Below are 18,733 nucleotides of genomic sequence, written 5' to 3'. Positions count from 1 at the left end.
CCTGCACTCAGAATAATACCTATGCAGATAGTGAGGATGTTTTAAATAAAGTAGAATGAGCTGCTGGGTACATTCCAGTTCTTAGCATGAAACATCCTGTTGACAACCTCAGCACAAACACCAGTGGCAGAAAAAGAAGAGGACAATTAAAATACTTTTTAGTCCTTTCAAGTACAGTATCTCCAGATCAAGAGTAAGGGTCAGTGATAAGGGCATCTGTGGAATTTGTGCTGTTACTGTCTGTGATGTATCTGATCTCCTAAAATAATGTACTGATTTTCATTCTTTGACATGTCTGTGCAAATTAGCACGGAAATTAGTGTGATGAGAAGATCCTGACCAATACATGCAGTTATCTGTTATGCTTCCTTGTGGTTGAAGAAATGAACTGGGAGATGGCATATTTCTATCTAGTATACTTCCCATGTATTGACTGCTCGGTATTTTGCAGACCAGTTAAATTTATTCTATGAATTTGTATAGATTATTTAATGAACAATGTACAGTATTGAGCTCTGTCAACAACTTGTGTTTGTGTATTGGAAATACAACACCAGTGCATGGTGAACTGCTGTAGTTTAACATAAAACTAGCACCAAGAGGATCTTCCTTGATAAGTGAGGAAGTGGCATGATCTGTCATTAGTTTCCTTCTAACGAGAAACAGGTATCTTCAACCACATCTTTAGACTCCCACGCCACTGTGGAGATCAAGATGTTAAGCTTGGTTTATTTTAAAGGTCATCCTGTGAGATCTCACACACAATTTCTAAGCTATAAACAAAACATAACTCCACAAAAGGAAAATTCATATTATCAAAAGTGAATGAAACTTAACACAGTGTCTAAAAATAGATTCCGGCATTACATTTCTGACTCGAAAACATCAGCAGTTATGCACAGGTTTGGGGTGTTTTGGTTGATATGGATGAAGTTCAGGTCTGTGTGGAATATAACTTTATTACTTGTATTATAGCAAAATCCAAAGTAGGCCAAGTGTTAAGATTGTATGGAGCATCTGCTATGAAGAATTTACCATCTAAGAGAACAAAGCTGAACAGTAGAACAGACAGGATATAACCATACAAAGGGTGAAAGGCAGGGAGGAGCACAAAGCTGACTGACCCATTTTTCAGAAGAGTAGAGGAGAACTGGAGTACATATTTTTATGCTTTTTATGCTCTCTCTGACAGATAAGGATGGATGTTGTAAAGGAGGAGGAAGCTCAAAGTGGATTCATGCTATAATCAAGACATTGGAGAAAGAAAAACTTTATGCAAAGCAGCTTAAAGAATGTGTTGTGGATGAACTGGTGAGACGAAAGTTAAAATAGTCAGGGATCTGGAATTGGTGTTACATAAAGGGATATAAATGTCAGAGTAAATGATTTACCATCTCCGTGAGCGCTTTTATTGGTGATTTAGATATGGTTCTGAGATCCTGGATGATGTTCAGAATTCAGATCTGCCCACCACAAATATGGGAAGTAGCGATATAGTTTCTTAAATATGATTGTTGACAGGAGATTGTTTAAAATGAATATCAGCATTGTTTCAAGTTTTCACTAGTTGACTATAAAGCTTTAGACTGAATTACTTATAAAGGATGAAATGCTGGTTGAATTAGGTGGATTAAAGTAACATACTTTGGATCTAAGTTCTCATAAACCTATTTAGTCAAGGAATTTTGCCTCCAGCTTTTTTCTGTTTGAAATTTTTGTGTGCCTAAGAAGGAGCTGATATTCAGTACTTCATGGTGACTGCATGAGATTTTTCATGAAATGTATTATATGTAATTGAGATGGGATGTGAACTGAAGAATGCTGAAAAGGGGTATCGAATGACCATCAGTTAAGGAAGTTGCTGCCTGTCCTTGAGTCTCATCGATGTATTGGAATGACACTGTGTTTGAACTATGTTGTCATTATATTCTTGGCACTAATTATTTTTGAAACAAATAACACACATTTCTCAGACACATGCAAAGCTACTGAATGAACTACTATAGCATTGAATTCAAACATGTTAAATGCTTGCTTTCTTGAAAGGAATAGTGTGGAGATAACTATGGCAAGGGACAGTGAAAGCTGACTTGACACCTGTTCTGAGCTCTTTCATTGATCTGTTCTCACTCACCAGTAATTTCACCCCATTACAATTCCAGATCCTCTGTTAGCATAGACACCAGTGTGTGTTTTCAAGGCTGACATGATACCTGTGGTTCTAACCAAGGTATCCTGTTTCTTGTTGCAATCTCTTTCACCTATTACCTCCTCCCTTTTGCCAGCACAGACACTTGCTTGTGATTGCTTCAATTCCCTGATGTGATTCACTCTGGGACCACAAAAGTATTAGTAGTGGCACAAGAGCAAAGATGGCACCTTGGTAGAGAAAGGGTACCTGGGAACTGGAAGCGTCTGTGGAGTGAAAATGGGAACCGCTTCAGTCAATATTTATCACCTAGGAAAGGTCAGTATAGCCGCAGCCTCATTAACTTCAGGCCCAAAGAAGTACCTCCTGGCAGCCTAACCTTTGCGTTTGTGGATCTTGTTTATTGGCAGGGTTCATATTAGTCAAATGAAACTTGTAATTTTTTGCGTTAAATTGTCCATACAAATGATGAGAATCATGGCAACAGAACCCTCCTGAACAAGAATATTGTACATTGAGAGACAGTTTGCTTTGTAAGTTCTGTGATTTCTGGGAGCAGCCAAGACAAATGGTATTTCCATGTAATATAATGGCCAGTCTTCGCAAGCGAAGATCCGGGGAAGGTCTTTACACCTTCCAGCCTGCGCATTGGATTTTTTAGGTGAGACACAGTGTATGTAACTGAAGTAATATTGTTACAATGACTGCCTACTGGCAGAACAGATGGACCGAAACAGATCTTGGAGATGGCTAAACTTCTCAAGTATTTATTCACTTTTGTAGAACATCATGCACCCCTGCAATGAAATCTGTGCTGCACGGGTTCTGCTAACAACAGCTGATACAGCTGCTTTACAGCCATGCGGGTTGTCCTTGCATGAGCTGAGCTCTAAAAATGCCTACAGCGTACATCCACTCTCAGTCATGGGGAATTGGTGGGCCAATATCTGCATTACTGAATGGTAAAATAGTTCTAATCCAGGTGGACTACCCATCGATTTTGATGCATGTGGCAGCAATGCGAGTTTGTGATGGAAATCTCTGTTTCTGAGCCTAGATTGTGTTTTTAGAGAAGACTGTATCTTTTAAACCCTAGACATTTTATTGCTTCTTGCTAGTTCTCAATTGGGATCATGGCAGCTGATAAACAATTCAGGCAAGGGTAGAATCTAAAATTAAATATCTTGTTTTACCTCTTTTCTCCTCCCACTATTGTTTCCTGAAAACAAAGAGCATTTTGAAATAATTACTGAAACCGCAGCCCATTTGTAAATGTTCGTCTAGTAAATTTATGCTCTGAAAAAAGTTTGGATTAGTGCCTACATAGGCTGATGTCCTCTGACTATGATTCAGATACACTGTGGTCAAGTCAACTTTACAAATGTGTCTTGTGAAGTCCTCCTGCCCCTGCATCTCACTCTCAGTTCTGCAAGTGCAACTCTGTGTGCAACCCTTTGGCTACCTAGACCAGGGAACTGATGCAGAGTAAAAACAAGCCTGCAAGATAGAGTGGTTTTGTTAGGTGGAATTTTTTGATAACCAAGGGCCACTGCTGCCAAAAGAACCACTCATAAACCACTTTTATTCTCATCTAGGATGCCTTTGAACTGGGTTATATAGTTTCTGTGCTATCCAGGGCCCCACAGTTCACATTACCAGATGCTTTGGACAATGTCTCACTCTAAAATGAGAGATGAAAACAGATACCTTTTCAACACAGAAGTGGCGGCTGTAAGTATTTAAAGGGTAGATATTGGCAACTACAAATGAGCTGAAATTGAAGCTAAGTGGATTCTTGCATGTCTAACAGACAAACAGCATTCCTGTACAAAGTGAGTTGTCTTTCCTGGCAGTAAGGCACTTAGTTGTTTTTTGACTGTGTAACAGATGCTATGCCTCTTCTCTATGCATGTAAGATAACAGCATTTAATATTTGGAGGAAAGTTGCTCTGCAGCAAAGAAAATTTGTGGCAATTCAAAATGTGGAAAAGAGATCAAATAGGTTTCATCTTGCAGCAGTTTCTGAGTTAACTGGTTTTATTTTAAGAGATTATTTTTAAAATAGAACTGCCAGAGGCTAAACTTTGCAGATCATTAAAATATAAATACATTTTTCCAAATGGTCATCAGTTCCTCTCTTTAAAGAAACTGCTATACAGCTTCTAGGGTTTCCTAGTGAGATTTCACTCCTTTCTTCTAAATTCTGGTATTCATTCACTTTGTATCAGGGTATTAATAGCCACGGTAACCAACTCTCAGTGAGAACCTTGTCAAGTCCTAGAGTAACAGGAGCCAACAAAAAGGAGCATTTTTCTTTCATTTCTTTCCTATGGTTCTCTCATAATTTGCCACAAAAATCAGATTATTTTGACAGAACCAGGTTAGGGAGTGATTCTATGTGTATTCAGACTGGCAAATCTGAGAGGACTGGCAAATAGAGGCAGTGTGAAGGAGTTCGTCTCTTCTTAATACAGATCAGCTGCACATGTCTGACCATGTCCTCAAGTTCAGTAATAATCTCTCTCAGATCAAGGCAGGGAAAACAGAAACTCCATTCTCAAAGTGCCTTGAGATACAGAGGCCAAATGAATGCTCAACTTATGGTCCAATTTCTGATTGGAGTTCTGATTGCTCTAGACAGACAAATAAGCTTGATCCTTTGCTTTACTTGGCTATGAATGAAACCAAGGTTTGCAGAGAGATTTTCCATCCTGAACTGGTCCCAAAGAGCATAAGGGATGGAAAAAGGTAAGGGGAAGGGAAAGGTTCAGGAGAAAGAATTGAGAGAAAACTAACCTTTTCTCACTACTCTTTGATGATGCTCATGAGACTCTTATTATTTTCTCAACAAACAAGGTGTTGGTATCTTAAACAGTATATCTTCCTGAAGGGTCCAGGTATTTCTCACAGCTGCTGGGGTAGGTGACAGACACACACAGTTGTTTGTGAACCCCGTAACACATCTGGGAAGGCATATAAACTTCTGTGACATTATTCACTCTTGAACTTGAAGGCAGATTGGCAAAAATAATACAGTTGGCTCTGGTCTCCATGTTCCTACCACATCTATATAAACCTAGATAAGATAAAAAGTCTTTTAAAAAAATTTATGCATTTGAGTTTTCATCTGACTTCTGGCTCCATGTTTTTGTCTACAGATTAAAAAGCCACAAGCATGCGGGATTACCAAGAGTAATTTCTAAAGGGAAAGACTGGGGAGGGGAGGATGAAAACAAAAATGTGCCTCTGTTCCCTAAAACAAAAGCATATTCTTTGAAATATCTTTATAGAAATTCTAAATAGGGAGCGTATACCCTGGTCAGTATGTGAAAGATACTTAGTCTACTCCAACTGTCCTTCAGAAAAATTACCAGGCTCTGGCAGTGTCACTGGGGAGGCAGATACGACCTGTAAACAGACTAACTGTTAGGAATTACCTCCTACCTCGTGGAAAAACAAGTACTCTATTATATAGAGTAATAATTCAGCCTTGTATTCATAGAAGTGGAGAATAAGCAGCTGCTTAACAGTTCTTTTTTGAGTGTTACAGAGTTTTTAAAATTCTGCCTATGCATTTTTATATATAAATACCTATATTGTGTATCTGGTTCAGGGATAGGCAAACATGCTGGATCTTGGAAGTTTATACATTTATGTGGAGTTATAAAATAGTCTGCATATTTTCCAATAAACTGCAAGAGTCAGTAACAACAAGCTTGTTCATACAAAAGCAGCATGCAATTGCAGCTGTATCTGGGGTGGAAGGGAGAAGAAGAGATCCCCTTGGAGAGCGTGTGTCACCCTTTTTAAGTGGGTATCTCCTTGGTTCTCTTAACACAAGTCTGATTTATAGGTGGATGTTCTTTTTTTGAAGAAAAGGGCAACACCATGTAGTTTGTGGGCAGACAAAATGCCAGCTGAACTGTGAGTTCTGAACATATAACATGACCCTTTAAAAATTTTGAAATTTTAGTAAGGACTGTCTCTACCATACGAGCCCTGCGCAAACAAGCCCATTTTTGCACATATAGTGAATGTGCTATAATATGGATTTGCAAAGAAGCAGCTAAAACTGCATATTTGCAAGGAAGTCACTGTATTCCACTCATGGGACCCCTATGGTTTCAGTTTAAAAGAGTACCTAATTATTTGAGGGACACGTTTTGTTGCAGTCCTTGACTGACATCTTTTTGCTTCCCAAGAATTCCCCTTTAATTGGATGCCTCCATACGTAGCAGAAACATCTTATGGTCAGACAGGATGGCTGCTGTAGTTTGATGAACACTTTTTCTGGTGTTAGTACTCCTCAGTCTCTGACTGTTCATTCCCCACATCATTGTCCCTGTCTCACTTGCTTAAGTATGATTACTTATGGAATTCTGTGGTAAAACAGATTAGAGAGTTGATGCAGGTTAAAATCTGTGTTCTCCACTTCCACCACCCCTCCAAAGAGTTCTTTGGGGTCAACAAGGCAGAAAAAAAGGGAAGGAACAAGGAGCCTTGGAGGCAAGGGTGGATTAAGACAGCACTGATGGCAAAAAGAGTATTTATCAGACTATGTTCTGTAAATATTAGCCATCTTTGTTGATGTGGAAGTCTCCGACGTTAGAAATGTTAAAGGTTTCTCAGTAGAGCTAGTCCAAGGAAGCATAAACCAAACCCATTTGTTTCATAAACAAAACCCCAACCTGATCTGTCCAAAGGGAGAATTGCCATTATGGAAGAGATGTGCTGTTTCTCCAGCTGCCCTTGGCGAGGCAGAGTGCTCAAAATCTACATGTACATCGTAGCCTTTCTCTGCACATACATGTATTTGTCATGTAAAACTGTTGGTACAAAAATTTAAACAAGTATTTTTAAAATTTATTTTATTTTATATATATACAAATAAAATAAAATAAATTTAAAAATTTAAAAGTTCAAGTTTTATTTTCAGAACTAATATTGGGGACTACATCCCACTGAATTAAAATGAAAGACTGATAAATTTCTAAGGCATTTTGGAAACGAAATGTAGGTTTAGGAAGTAATTTATTGATGGTAGGCAATTTACTCCATCCATTGCTCAGACCTTAGTCCTACTGCTATGTACAGTCAAGCTTCATTTCTAGGCACTGCCATAGAAATTTGGTGGTTGTCAGAGTTTCAGGTCAAGTTAATTGAGAGGCATTTTTGAATTAGTGCCATATACCTAAAAATCAGAAGTTGTCTTTCAAGTTGAATATATGCAGATTTATTTCTTCTTTAACTTCATGCAACTCTTCAGTGCTAACCAAAATTTTACTTAACCATCCCATTGTCTCTTTTAGTAACAAGAGGCAAAGTCAGTTTACATAGGGTGTCTCACTATAATCTTCTATATTTAGAACTGAACTTTTTCCCCACAACTCCTGGAGACAAAACACCATGTGAGAAGTTGACTACTCTCAGCTGAGAACAGAAATAAAAGTGCCAGTAACATTGCAAATAAGCCTTTTTCTCACGAGACTTATAGCACATTTTTTTCTGACAGAAAGCATTCAGATGAATTTCCAAACTCTTAGATGTTTATCTGAACTATACCCATTTGTAGCTTTCCTTATATCTGAGACTAAAAAGTATATTTGTCAGGGCCATGGCTTAGAAAACAATCATCACTAGTGGACAGATTGCTTATTTTCAGAGGTACTGGTATGAATTGTGGGGAGGGGATAAATTGATGAATTGTTGTCGGTTTTAAAGATTTTCTTTTACTTGAAGTATATTTTAGTCTGTTTTTCCTGATGATTTACTATTGCATATCACTTCTTCCAGACAATAATCCCTTGAAGTGATTATCCTTCTCTTTTCTGAGTGCAAAATGTGTCTTTAGAACTAAGGTTAACAAGAGAAAATCCTGTAGCAAATAATCCAATAGCCCTGTATTTATCACTTGCAGTAAGCCTCATTATTTACTTTTCAGACTTATTTTCTCCAAGTTTCACTGCTGATCAGCCTCATCACAGGTTTTTTTCTAAAGTCACTATACAGCAATGTGTTTGCAGCATTTATCCTTGAGATACCATCTGTTCACTCACATGCTTGTTCATACGGGTTTTTGCTGGTGTTTGTGAAGAGCACGGATCTCACAGCAGTGCTGGAGTATTTCTCTGGAGCTGTTGCCCCTTGTGGCCATACCCAGTGACTGGGACTGTGTGTGAGGTTTTGTCTCATGACACGCAGCACTTGGCAGCAGTACTAACTTTAGATATCCGTGGTCTGTGTTCTTATTGCATCCACTGCACCATCCCTGAGCGCTTGTGCTGACACAGCTTTTTGTGGATCAGATCAGGGAACTTACCTGGCCTGAACAGTCCTCCCCATCTCCCTACAAATAAAGAACGAAGCTGGGTCAGATCCCTTGCTCTGGCTCACAAGGTGGTCTCAAATAGTTCTGCCAAACCAGCAGAACAGATGGCATTGCTTCTGTGGCACAGAGGGAAGGAACAGAGCATTACTGGTGTTGCCTAACACCATATTCTTATTAGCCTCAGAGTACAAACAGATACAGATATTAAATTTATTTCTTAATACTTCTTGTTATAACTGCAATTTACCTTAATGGCTGGGTTGCTGATTTTAAGTATAAATGTGTAAGGGAGGAGGTTTTGAGACTTAGGTTTTATAATTTATCGTGTAGTCTAAATTAGTTTATTCAAATCAATTAAAATATTGTTAGAAAAAGATCTGTACTTAATATACCCAGCTGGCATTAATGGCAGTCTGACTAACTAGTACAGATCAAAGAATTGCTTCTTTTGCTAATGATTCTTTAATAGCTAGGTTAGTATCATCTTTGGTTTGTTATCTGGTACAGTAAAGATACATGTTTGAAACAGTAACAAAGTCCCTGCAAATAGGGTCAGGTCTGGCTCTGTTCCCTGAACTAGTGTGTGCTCCGGCATTCAGTCAAATTGAACCGATTCCAATGATTTCTGTACTGTACCTGACTCGAGCTGGCTTTTCCTGCAAGTCTTGTAGGCCAGAAACCTGTGACTGTGCCTTTGCTGCCTTGCATTCATTCTCCATAGATATTGTTCTTTGATCAAACCCGCAGATACCCCATGGTTTAAAAGCTTTTTCCCCTCTCCCCCCACTCTCTGCACTTTGGCACAAGGCAAGCAATTGATAATTTCTGTTTTTGTTTGTTTGCTTTTTGTTTGTTTTGGTTTAGTTTTGTTCGGTTTTTGTTTTGTTTTGGTTTGTTTCGTTTTTTAAGAAAAAGATGTGTAGGAGGTACAACAACAGAGGACCAGGAAAGGACTATATGCAAACCCCTTTCTTTCACATCTGTTGTGGCCCCATTACAAAACAGCTGCATAATGAGAGAGAGCTCTGGTACACACCCATCAAATATCTCAGAGAATTGGCCCTGGGGCATAGGCAGGTGGGCTGTTGGTGAAGAAAACTAAGGTGATAAAGTTATGACCAAGTTACAGGTTCCATCCTGATTTTCACATGGAGTTAAGGAAAATCTGCTGTTTAAGCTGTGTGGGCTGATGTGGCTTATTTGAACGGTTACTGAACAGGGAGTGTCACTGCTCGCTGTGTGAGTTGTGTAGGTGTCTGGGAAGGGTCCCCCTTCCCTGAGCCCAGCAGCCATCACACCGGGACATGCATCCGCAGCCTGAGAGGGAACCGCCACAGGCTGAGCGGAGCTGAAAAACCTGCCACTTCCCAAAGAAAGTGATTCCATTCCTGCCTTATTCTGCCCAAGGCAGAAAATTAACACAGTAAAAGTGGGTGAGATGTTTCCATGCAGTTTAGTGAGTTAAGTCAGTTCTCTGAAGGTCATATAAGAGAACGCATGTGGAATCCCTCCTTTCCTCAGCAGGGAAGTTTGGACTGGTGTGGTGATCTCACTCCACCTTGCCTGGGTTGGTTTTGCACAACAATTCATAGCAAGTTATGCTGGGTGATTGTGACTTTCTGCTGAAAGACGTTAGTGTGCCCTTGTTGGAAGGATTAGATTTAGTGAAGTTTCATCTATTTAATTTACTACCTGCTAAAGCTAATTACAGTTCATGTCACCATTTAGACTGCGAGCTCTGGGATTCATATGAAGGTGGTTAACCACAGAGTGTTGGACTGCTAATGGTCCCAGGGGCCCTAGGACCTCCTATCAAACAACCATGAAACTGAGCGAGCTGAGGTCCCTCTGTTGTGCCACTCATGCTACCATATAATGAGCCAGTTCAGGGAACTGAAACAAGAAGTTGCTTTCTTTGGAGAGCTAGTTTTTAACTGGCTCAGATCCCTGAGCTGACTTACTGCGCAGTGCTCACATCAGCACAAATCAATGAGCAGTCAAGGGGAGGGCGGAGGACCAGGCTGTGGCAATTGTAAATTAGGTTGGCGTAAGGTGTTATCGAAATACACTCTAAATGGAAGCAGAAAAAAAATAAAAACTTTCCTTTCAGAATATTGTTTTTCTTGAGCAATTGAACTACTACTGAGAAATGCAAATATATGAAGTACACAGAAATTTAAATCTTACACAATCCTAATTAAATTTTTGAGTCAGTATTTGGGCCAGTTATGTTGTAAATATTGAAGTAGATTTCCCCCGAGAAGGTTTATTCTCACAGTTTTGTTTAAATACCTGTCATTCTGGCAATTTTATGGGTTAATTAATTTATTTTCTGAAATGTCTTTCTGGGATATTTTCCCTTTAACTACTTCAACCCATAACCTCCTGTTCTGAGAGTTACTTAATCTTTGGTCTTGTACAGTTTACTGGCAACCATTCCATTCCTTTTAGGATTTCTCATTTTTGATTCTCTTAGCAATATAAACTGCATATAGCTACTATTTCCTAACAGGAAGCCTCACACAGTGAATTGATGTTACATTTAATTAACAGAAGAGTTTTAGATATTTCATAAAGTTACTGACACCAGAACTGCTGTACATTAATACCAAATGTTTGACATTGTTTACTGTGAGAAGAGATTGTAATCCCGGATTAAAATCATATTAAAAGATGGACTAAATTTACTTTCCAACTAAAGAATTGCTATAGGAAAGAGTTAACATTGCTTGGATATACTATATGTAGTTCTATACCTTAATAAGTTTGGATTTCTTTCAAATTGTACTCTTAACATTTCCTGGTTTACAAACTAATTTTCTACACTGATTTTAAAGTCTAATTTTAAACTCTTACAATCAATTTTATAACAGCATCAGTATTATTTGTTAGGGAATTCCCAATGAGAAAAAGTCCAAGAAGTCCAGTAAGACTGTTTTTAATACTCTGAAGGTATATAAATACCAATATTGATACTATTTTTAGTTTGATCTTTTGTCTGGTTCATTGGTACATACCAATTGTTTTGTACCAAGCCCAGTCAGAGTCTGGTAGCTAGTTGAACTGGGTTTACAACTTTGGAAGCTGCTAGACAAATAACTTTCATGTGCTGTCTTGACTGGAAAAGATTAATTTCCAGTTTATGGTCATACTGTAGCAGACACGCCCCTCCCCGTGCGATAATAAATATGAAACTGTATTCTGTGATACAGATCTTGAATATCTTGACTGTTTTTGGAAGGTGATACTATAAAAATTTTTTAAGCATAAAATACACTTTTTCTTAACCTAGGTAAAACTTGGAGCAAGCAGTGTCCCATTTGGTGCCTCTGGTGCTTTAGAAGGCTTTTCCTTTTAATGTTTCTTGAACAACTGTATAAACCCAGAGGATTAGAGTCTGCCTGCAGCAGAGCACCAAGAAGGGCAGCTGTTCTCTTCAGCATTTTTTTGCTGAGCCATCAGGACAGCTTAATGCTACTACATGTTAAAAACTCATGCATTATAGTGATTGTGGGTACAGACAGTACACACAGTGCTGCTGACCACTTCCTGCTGAATCCCTGCCCCACTGAAAGTAATAGGATAAAAGTTAGATGGTGTATCAGCAGTAGCTATTTTATCTTGAAAAATTATACATCTTTTTGATAATGTTTTGCTTGGCTTTTAATCTATAAAAATAGAAAGAGTAAAAGGAGGCAGAATAGGCAAAACAATAGTCTTCAGGCTTTGTTTCCTTGTAATTAGATGAATTCGCAGTTGCAGTATATTTCTTGCTGTTTTCTTGATTTATTTTTTTGCTTTCTCAAATGGTCATCAGATTCTGCCTTTGTGAATTTCCCCCCATTGTATTATCTCTATCATAAATATATCTTAAAAACCTCATTATGTCCCCAGGAAAGAACACTTTACTCTGTGCCATGCAATAGCTCTGCCTTTTTTTAGATCTTCAGGGGTTTTGCATTCTTTTTCATCCAGATATTTGAGTCATAGCACTCCTTGCTAAAACTCTGGTTTGCTTTAGTCTTGTACGTGTGGAAAAGACCTTGAAGATGGTTTGCAGAAGTATGTGGCATCACAGTGTAGGGTACTGGTGTGTTTATAACTTGATGCCTAAACCGGGGTTTGTGCTAATGACTCTTCTCTCGTATTGTCAGTCTAAGATCTTTTGCAAACCTTGTCCCCCTCTCGGTTTTGTTTAAGGAACTTATTTTTTCAAGGACAAAATATTTTGCTGTGTTTCTGCTACCTCGTTGATGTTACATATATAGAATATAGATGTTTTCTAATATATTTTTTGTGTTTCATTCTACTTTCTCCCTAAATAAATCCTTTGATATACTGCCTTTCATTTAGGCATATTAAACCATGGAGGTTATCATGGAGGTGACCAGCTTCCATTGCTTTATATTCTTTGTCTCCCAATTGTTACTACCTGGATGTAACTATTATGATATTTTTGCCTAACAATGACAGAAACTAGAAGTAAATGACAAAATTAGAGAACATTTTGCATACTGAGCAATTTTCTAATGCTACATTTTGCAATTGTTGTCTGCTTTCCAATTAATCAACAGATTGTGAACCTCAGTATCAGCAAATACTTTATACAAAACTCAGGCTAATAAAAATAAAACAGAATAGTTAATTGTTTTTCCCAGTAACCAGTGCAGCCTTGAACACTTCAAGTGTTAACTAGCCAACATTTTAACTGATAAAGGCACGTGGCATTTTGTACAGCTAATCATATCTTCAGTCCGTCAAACTCAAACAATGTTATACTTCAAAAGGACATTATGCAATGAAATACATGAGAAAAAAAAGATTTTAACCACAGTTTGTGTCATGTTTTAGAATGGATGTATTCTTTATTTTAACATGAGTCACTCTTAATGTCATGGTTTATACGATTGTTTTAGACAAATTTTTTAATGGGAAGATAATCAATGTAAGTTTGGTAAGGACCTAATTGAATCATTTCCTGATCAAATAGTGTCACAGTGTTAAATTTAACAAGTTTAGCCTTTTCTCCTACTGATTTTCTTAATGGGAAAGTATTTGTGGCTTACTGGTATTATTCCTTCTTAACGTATGGGAGCACCAGAACCTCGTCTCCAGAGGAGGAAACAGCAGGTCAAACATTTTATTTTGCATTCGTAGAAGGATGACTTCTGCATATTCAGACATCTGTGACCTTTTTGATAATGAAAGCAACTGATCATATGATTTGGTTTTGCTTGATGACTAGGTGATATGAATCCTTGCAGTAAGATTTCTAGTTTGAATACATGTTAAAAAAACATTTTATGTGAGCATTCATTGAAATGCTATTGTTTTGTTCAATATAAATTAACAGCTAAACCATTCTTTATATACATATCTGATGAATTAATATATAGGACTTGCAAATACAGCAAAAATAAATTAATTTTAAATGGGTGAACCTTTACTGGGTAATATTATTCCACAGTTGACTGGGGGCACTCCATTAATTGAATAGATCATTCTCCAGCTAGGAAAAATAATGAGATAGTATTTAATTAGTTGTTCCTTTTTGTGTTTTGTCTTTTCTACTTTCCATAAATTTTTTAATGTATAGCAGGACCTTTATCCCAATCCAGTCTGACGTATCAGAAGCCAGAGGATCCAGTGAAGACTTATTCCTGGGAAGGAGTTAGGGTAGAAAGGTAATGATTGGGACCAGCAGCATAATATCAGATGAAGGACTGTGGTGAGGATTGATTCTGTGACCAAATTGAATAGTTAAACCTCCCAGCCCTTGCTCTGTCAAAGAAGAATCAACCCTCTTAACATGCAATCTGGACAGCAAGCCAGGTGGAAACTCAAGTCAACTAAAAAACTAAGACAAGAGCTGCTAATGAAAACTACTGCCTCTGTTCCAATGCAAAGGCAAAAATAAACGTAAACCACCTGGCTGGCCTGTTTGACTTTATAATGGGATAGATTACAGCAAAAAAGGCACATAAGCACCTGCAACAGCCGAGGTATGGCTGTCGTGTTCCACATGTTACCTCTCAGCTGAAACCTGTTTTGTCCAAATGAAAATGTTGGGTGAGAAAGTTCATTAGGCACAGATTAGGCAAGTGGTGTGAGCACACGTGATCTAACAACTGCAAAATGGATTCAGTTCCACAGAGGAACGTAGGGGTCCAAGATCCAAACTACTACTATTAAGTTTTTCACACCGTTAGAAACTACTGTTTCACATTGTCTGAATCTGATGTGGGTCAAGGACAAAAGAGTGGTTTGCACAAGGCTGACAGTCCTGCTCATTGAAGAGTGAGCCCATGAGGCTTCCTATGGAAACCTGGGCATATGCATATCAAGAAAAGATACATTTATTCTGGTTGCTTATTCTGAACTATGGTGAAAAGCTGTAATAAGAGAAAGTATCTTTTTCTACCTCTGAAGATAATTAATATACTGATGAAGAAACCTAATTTATGGATAAACTAAGGTTATGTGCAATTTATTGAACTAGAATATATAAGGAGGGATGACTTCAGCACATAAGATTGTGGTTATATCTTAGCTAATCAAAGGACATTGAATGTAACGGGGAAAGCAGAAAACCTGTTGCACCTTAAACTGCACACGCATTACACTTGAACAGAACCCTATCATAAAAGTATCATAGTATGTACAGATCCTAGAATAGTATAGCTAAGGCCTCAGAGACTGGGGTTCCATGTTGCTACAACAGTTGTGTGATGCTTCTCCTTGTCCAGTACAAAGAGAGATATTAGCCCAAATCATCTAGCCAGGCTGTTAGACTTCTCAAATGCAATGCGTAAGAAGTATTCCAAACTTGAGAGTCCTTACTAAGAGGCCTGGGCAATCTAAGGGAAAAGAGGAACAGCAGAAGTTGTATTATGTTCACCTCAGAAGGACAGTAAAGCAGTGATTTAAGTGTCTATATAAATAGCAAGTTACTTGTGCCCCTTTGAAGAAGTCTGAAAATTAGACTGCAAGAGGAGGGAAGCTTGGAACAGAGCCTGTATTTTCTATATCCCAGTCTTGTACAACAGTACTGTCTGCTGGCTAATGAACAGTCAAAAATGAAAGTTAAAATATGGAAAAGTAAGTAAAATGCCACCTTAGTCTTTTTATTGAGCCTAAGAGTTTTCATGAAATCTCAACTGAATTTCCACTAATATTTATCTTATGCAAAAACATCACTATGTATTAAAAGAGTTTGTTCTTGTTGTGGTAGCAATCTTGGTTATTGTCTGATTTCACTCCCAAACCACTTAAGCCTTTGTAATAACACTCTAAGGTATCTATAAAAGCAATAATTTCAGAAGCACTTGTGCCTGGAGTGTCCTTGTATATTGATATAAGTAATAATGTAGCTGATACTTTTACTTTGCTTTCATTTGATGATCTAAGAGCAAAGTACTATGAATATAAAGTCTGTGAGGAAAGCCATGCAGTTCAATGTCAGATTTCTAGACCCTCTTTTAAGATGTGTGATGGTAACCACCAAATGGGAGGATTCCAACCTGCTCCATGAAAATATAGAAATATAAAGCAGCAGCAAACTTTATGAAGTAATGTTTGGATTACATGGCAGAATGTTAAACAAACAATGAAGCAAAGCAATGGTTGTTTGAAAATATATTGAAGAGAAATATATTAAACTGTGTTTAATATGACTGCAGTAAGTTTAGGAGGGCAATGAAACTTCTTGGGGAAAACTGTAAAATGGTTAAGTGAGACTGTGACCTCATTAAGTTTTTAGTGTGGGTATGTTTTTGTCAACACACACCTTGTAGGCAGTTATTTTTTTTTTTTTTAGCTTTGTAATCTTGCTATTACAAATGCCCCATTTATTAAACACTGAGCACAAAATTTAGATAGAATTGGTATAATTAAGTTATGGCATAGGAAGTCTTAAAAGGATGACTAGATTTTCACTGAAAATTTCAAACTTACCCAAGTTCAGTCAAATTGCTGTCTTCTACTCTGTTTTCTACTACCATGTATTCTAATGCCTGAACTAGGACAACTTCTAATTTTGCTGCAAAACTTTCCAATGCTATGCAATCTACTTTTGATTTTGTTTTCCTTAATTCCCCAGTGGCAGAAGTTTCATATTTCACCCAAGCACTGGTAATTAGCCAAGATGTCACATATTAAATATAAATAACCTGACCTTGTGTGCAGAATGCAAGCCCTTTTCCTATACTACTGCTGAATTTAACTTTCTTCAACATAGGCTCTATGCTGAAATATTATCTTTCTCCTATATAACACCATTCTGCTTGCTTAAACAATGGATGTTCCTTGTTAGCTGTAAGAGACATGAAGGGAAGGCTGTGACAATTTTGTTTGTATGCCATTTGCAAATGAGTTTAAGAGTATTTAGTATATATTCACATTGATCAAAAAACTTCCCTTAATGTACTCGTGCTTTCTTCAATTGCAGCTGTAAAAGGCATTAACTACAGCTGCAGCCAAGGAACACTGTCTGCTCATTCCAGGGGTCTTTGTCATCTGCCCTTTCTCATCTGCCCTTTCTGTGCCACGGTGGTGTGTGTGCCTTCTAAACAGGTCCAGATTCAGCCACAAGCAGGAATGAGATCAAGCACATGAAATACAACCTTGTGTGTTCTATTCCTAATTCCAGGCTGTTTGGTTTATTGACTCATGCAGAACGAATGCCTGACCATGCATCTTCCAAAGCCTGTTCTGGCTACAATTGCGCAGCTGGGTTTCATTTGCTGCCCATAGGAGGGGGAAGGAATCCCTATTACTCCAAGACAAATACAGATCTGGGATATGGCTGCAGATCCAGAATTCCTAGCTATCCAGTATAGGATGATGTGTGGAAAATAAAGCACAGCACCATGTAGTCCTCAGGTTTTTGGACCCAGAATCACAACACACCTAGGAAATAGCCCCAGTTTGGAAAGCATGTTCCTTCCTGCTCAAGACACATGCAATAACTCCAGCTCTTGACCAGACGAAGGTGTATCCCCATCTGGATGCAATAATACAGCCTAAAAGCAGCAAGGGCAGAACCCAACTATACATATTAAATAAATTAATAAATAAAAGCCCCCTGTCCTCACAAAACCTCAAGTGAAATAAAGTTGCCCTTGTTACTGCCACCATTTCATATCTCAGTAGCAAACAAAAGCCAAATCAGCCATCCATGCCCCGGACCTCAAGCATGGAGATTGACATAAGTCTCTGGAAATTGATGTAAGCTCACCTCAGTCATTTTAGGGCTTCTGCCAACTCACTCTCAGTCACAACCCAATCACTCCTTAGTGTATAGAAAAGGTTTGAAGGTCTAATTTTTTTTTTTTTTTAATTTCAAATGAAGAAAGGATGCACTTTTTGGTGCAGCAGAACAGAGACAGCAAAATGAAAGCTATGCTGAAGACTAGACAAAAAGAGGAGAATGTTGGCAAGAAATGGAAGTCCTGAACTCAAAGACATCTGATTTTGAAGTAAAAAACTTTATAAAGACTACTGTAAATAACTATTAATTGCTTACAATGCCACCTTTCCTTCTACATATTCTCTAAATTCTTGTCTTGTTAGCTAAGTGGTCATGACATAACCAATTTCTCTGTTTTATTTTAGGATGTATACTCTGCTTTCTTTTTGAATTGACAGCAGTAGGTAGGACTAAAAGCACTGCCTAATGTCCTGCATATATCATCGCTTTCTGAATGAATAGTGTCTCAAACAGGGAAGACAAGATTTATTTTACAGTCAAGGGAAAGGAACAAGTCAATAATATTAATATCTTTAATTCAGCATATTCATTAGAAATATTGCATCTTATCAAAGAACACGGATCAAATATTTGTGTTCAGATTTCCCCTTATGAAGAGAACAAGTTTGATTGCATTTTTCACCAGGGACATGCATAATGAATAATCAGAACAGGAAATTGCTGTGCTTGCTTCATTTGCTGTAATCTGACACAACAATTTTTAATAAAAAGACAAATTCTAGTATGGCTGCCTTGAAAAGCAAAAGGTTACCAAAAAGGTTTTAGACAATAATTAGCTGCTAAAAGCCATTCTATGTATAGTGTATCTTACTAAATTGTTCATCATAGATCTGTTTACATTCAAGAATGTATGAGAGTATTTCTTAACCACAGTTAATCCAATTACATGTTCTTTTCCAGCTTGTTTTGCTGCGTGACCTTGGATTTAGAGATAAAAAGAGGCTACAGGCCAACTGGGTGTGAGCTTCATATAAGGTTCGGGCTTCCT

The 18,733-nt window shown here is 37.9% G+C and overlaps 1 protein-coding gene across 1 annotated transcript in view; it reads left to right on the top strand.

Moving 5' to 3' along the window:
• DUS2 (dihydrouridine synthase 2) overlaps positions 1 to 17,066 on the top strand; it is a 48,047-nt gene extending 30,981 nt beyond the window's left edge. The window contains exon 16 of the mRNA XM_050311108.1: positions 1,193 to 17,066. Within this exon, the coding sequence (XP_050167065.1) occupies position 1,193 (1 nt within the window). The 3' untranslated portion in view covers positions 1,194 to 17,066. The remainder of the gene's footprint in view (positions 1 to 1,192) is intronic.
• The last annotated feature ends 1,667 nt before the right edge of the window (positions 17,067 to 18,733 follow it).

Source organism: Myiozetetes cayanensis, unplaced genomic scaffold (genome assembly GCF_022539395.1).
Source record: "Myiozetetes cayanensis isolate MyiCay16 unplaced genomic scaffold, myiCay2020 scf16, whole genome shotgun sequence".
NCBI lineage: Eukaryota > Metazoa > Chordata > Aves > Passeriformes > Tyrannidae > Myiozetetes > Myiozetetes cayanensis.
Note: the sequence above shows the minus strand (reverse complement) of the source record. Positions and strands in the feature narration are given on the sequence as shown.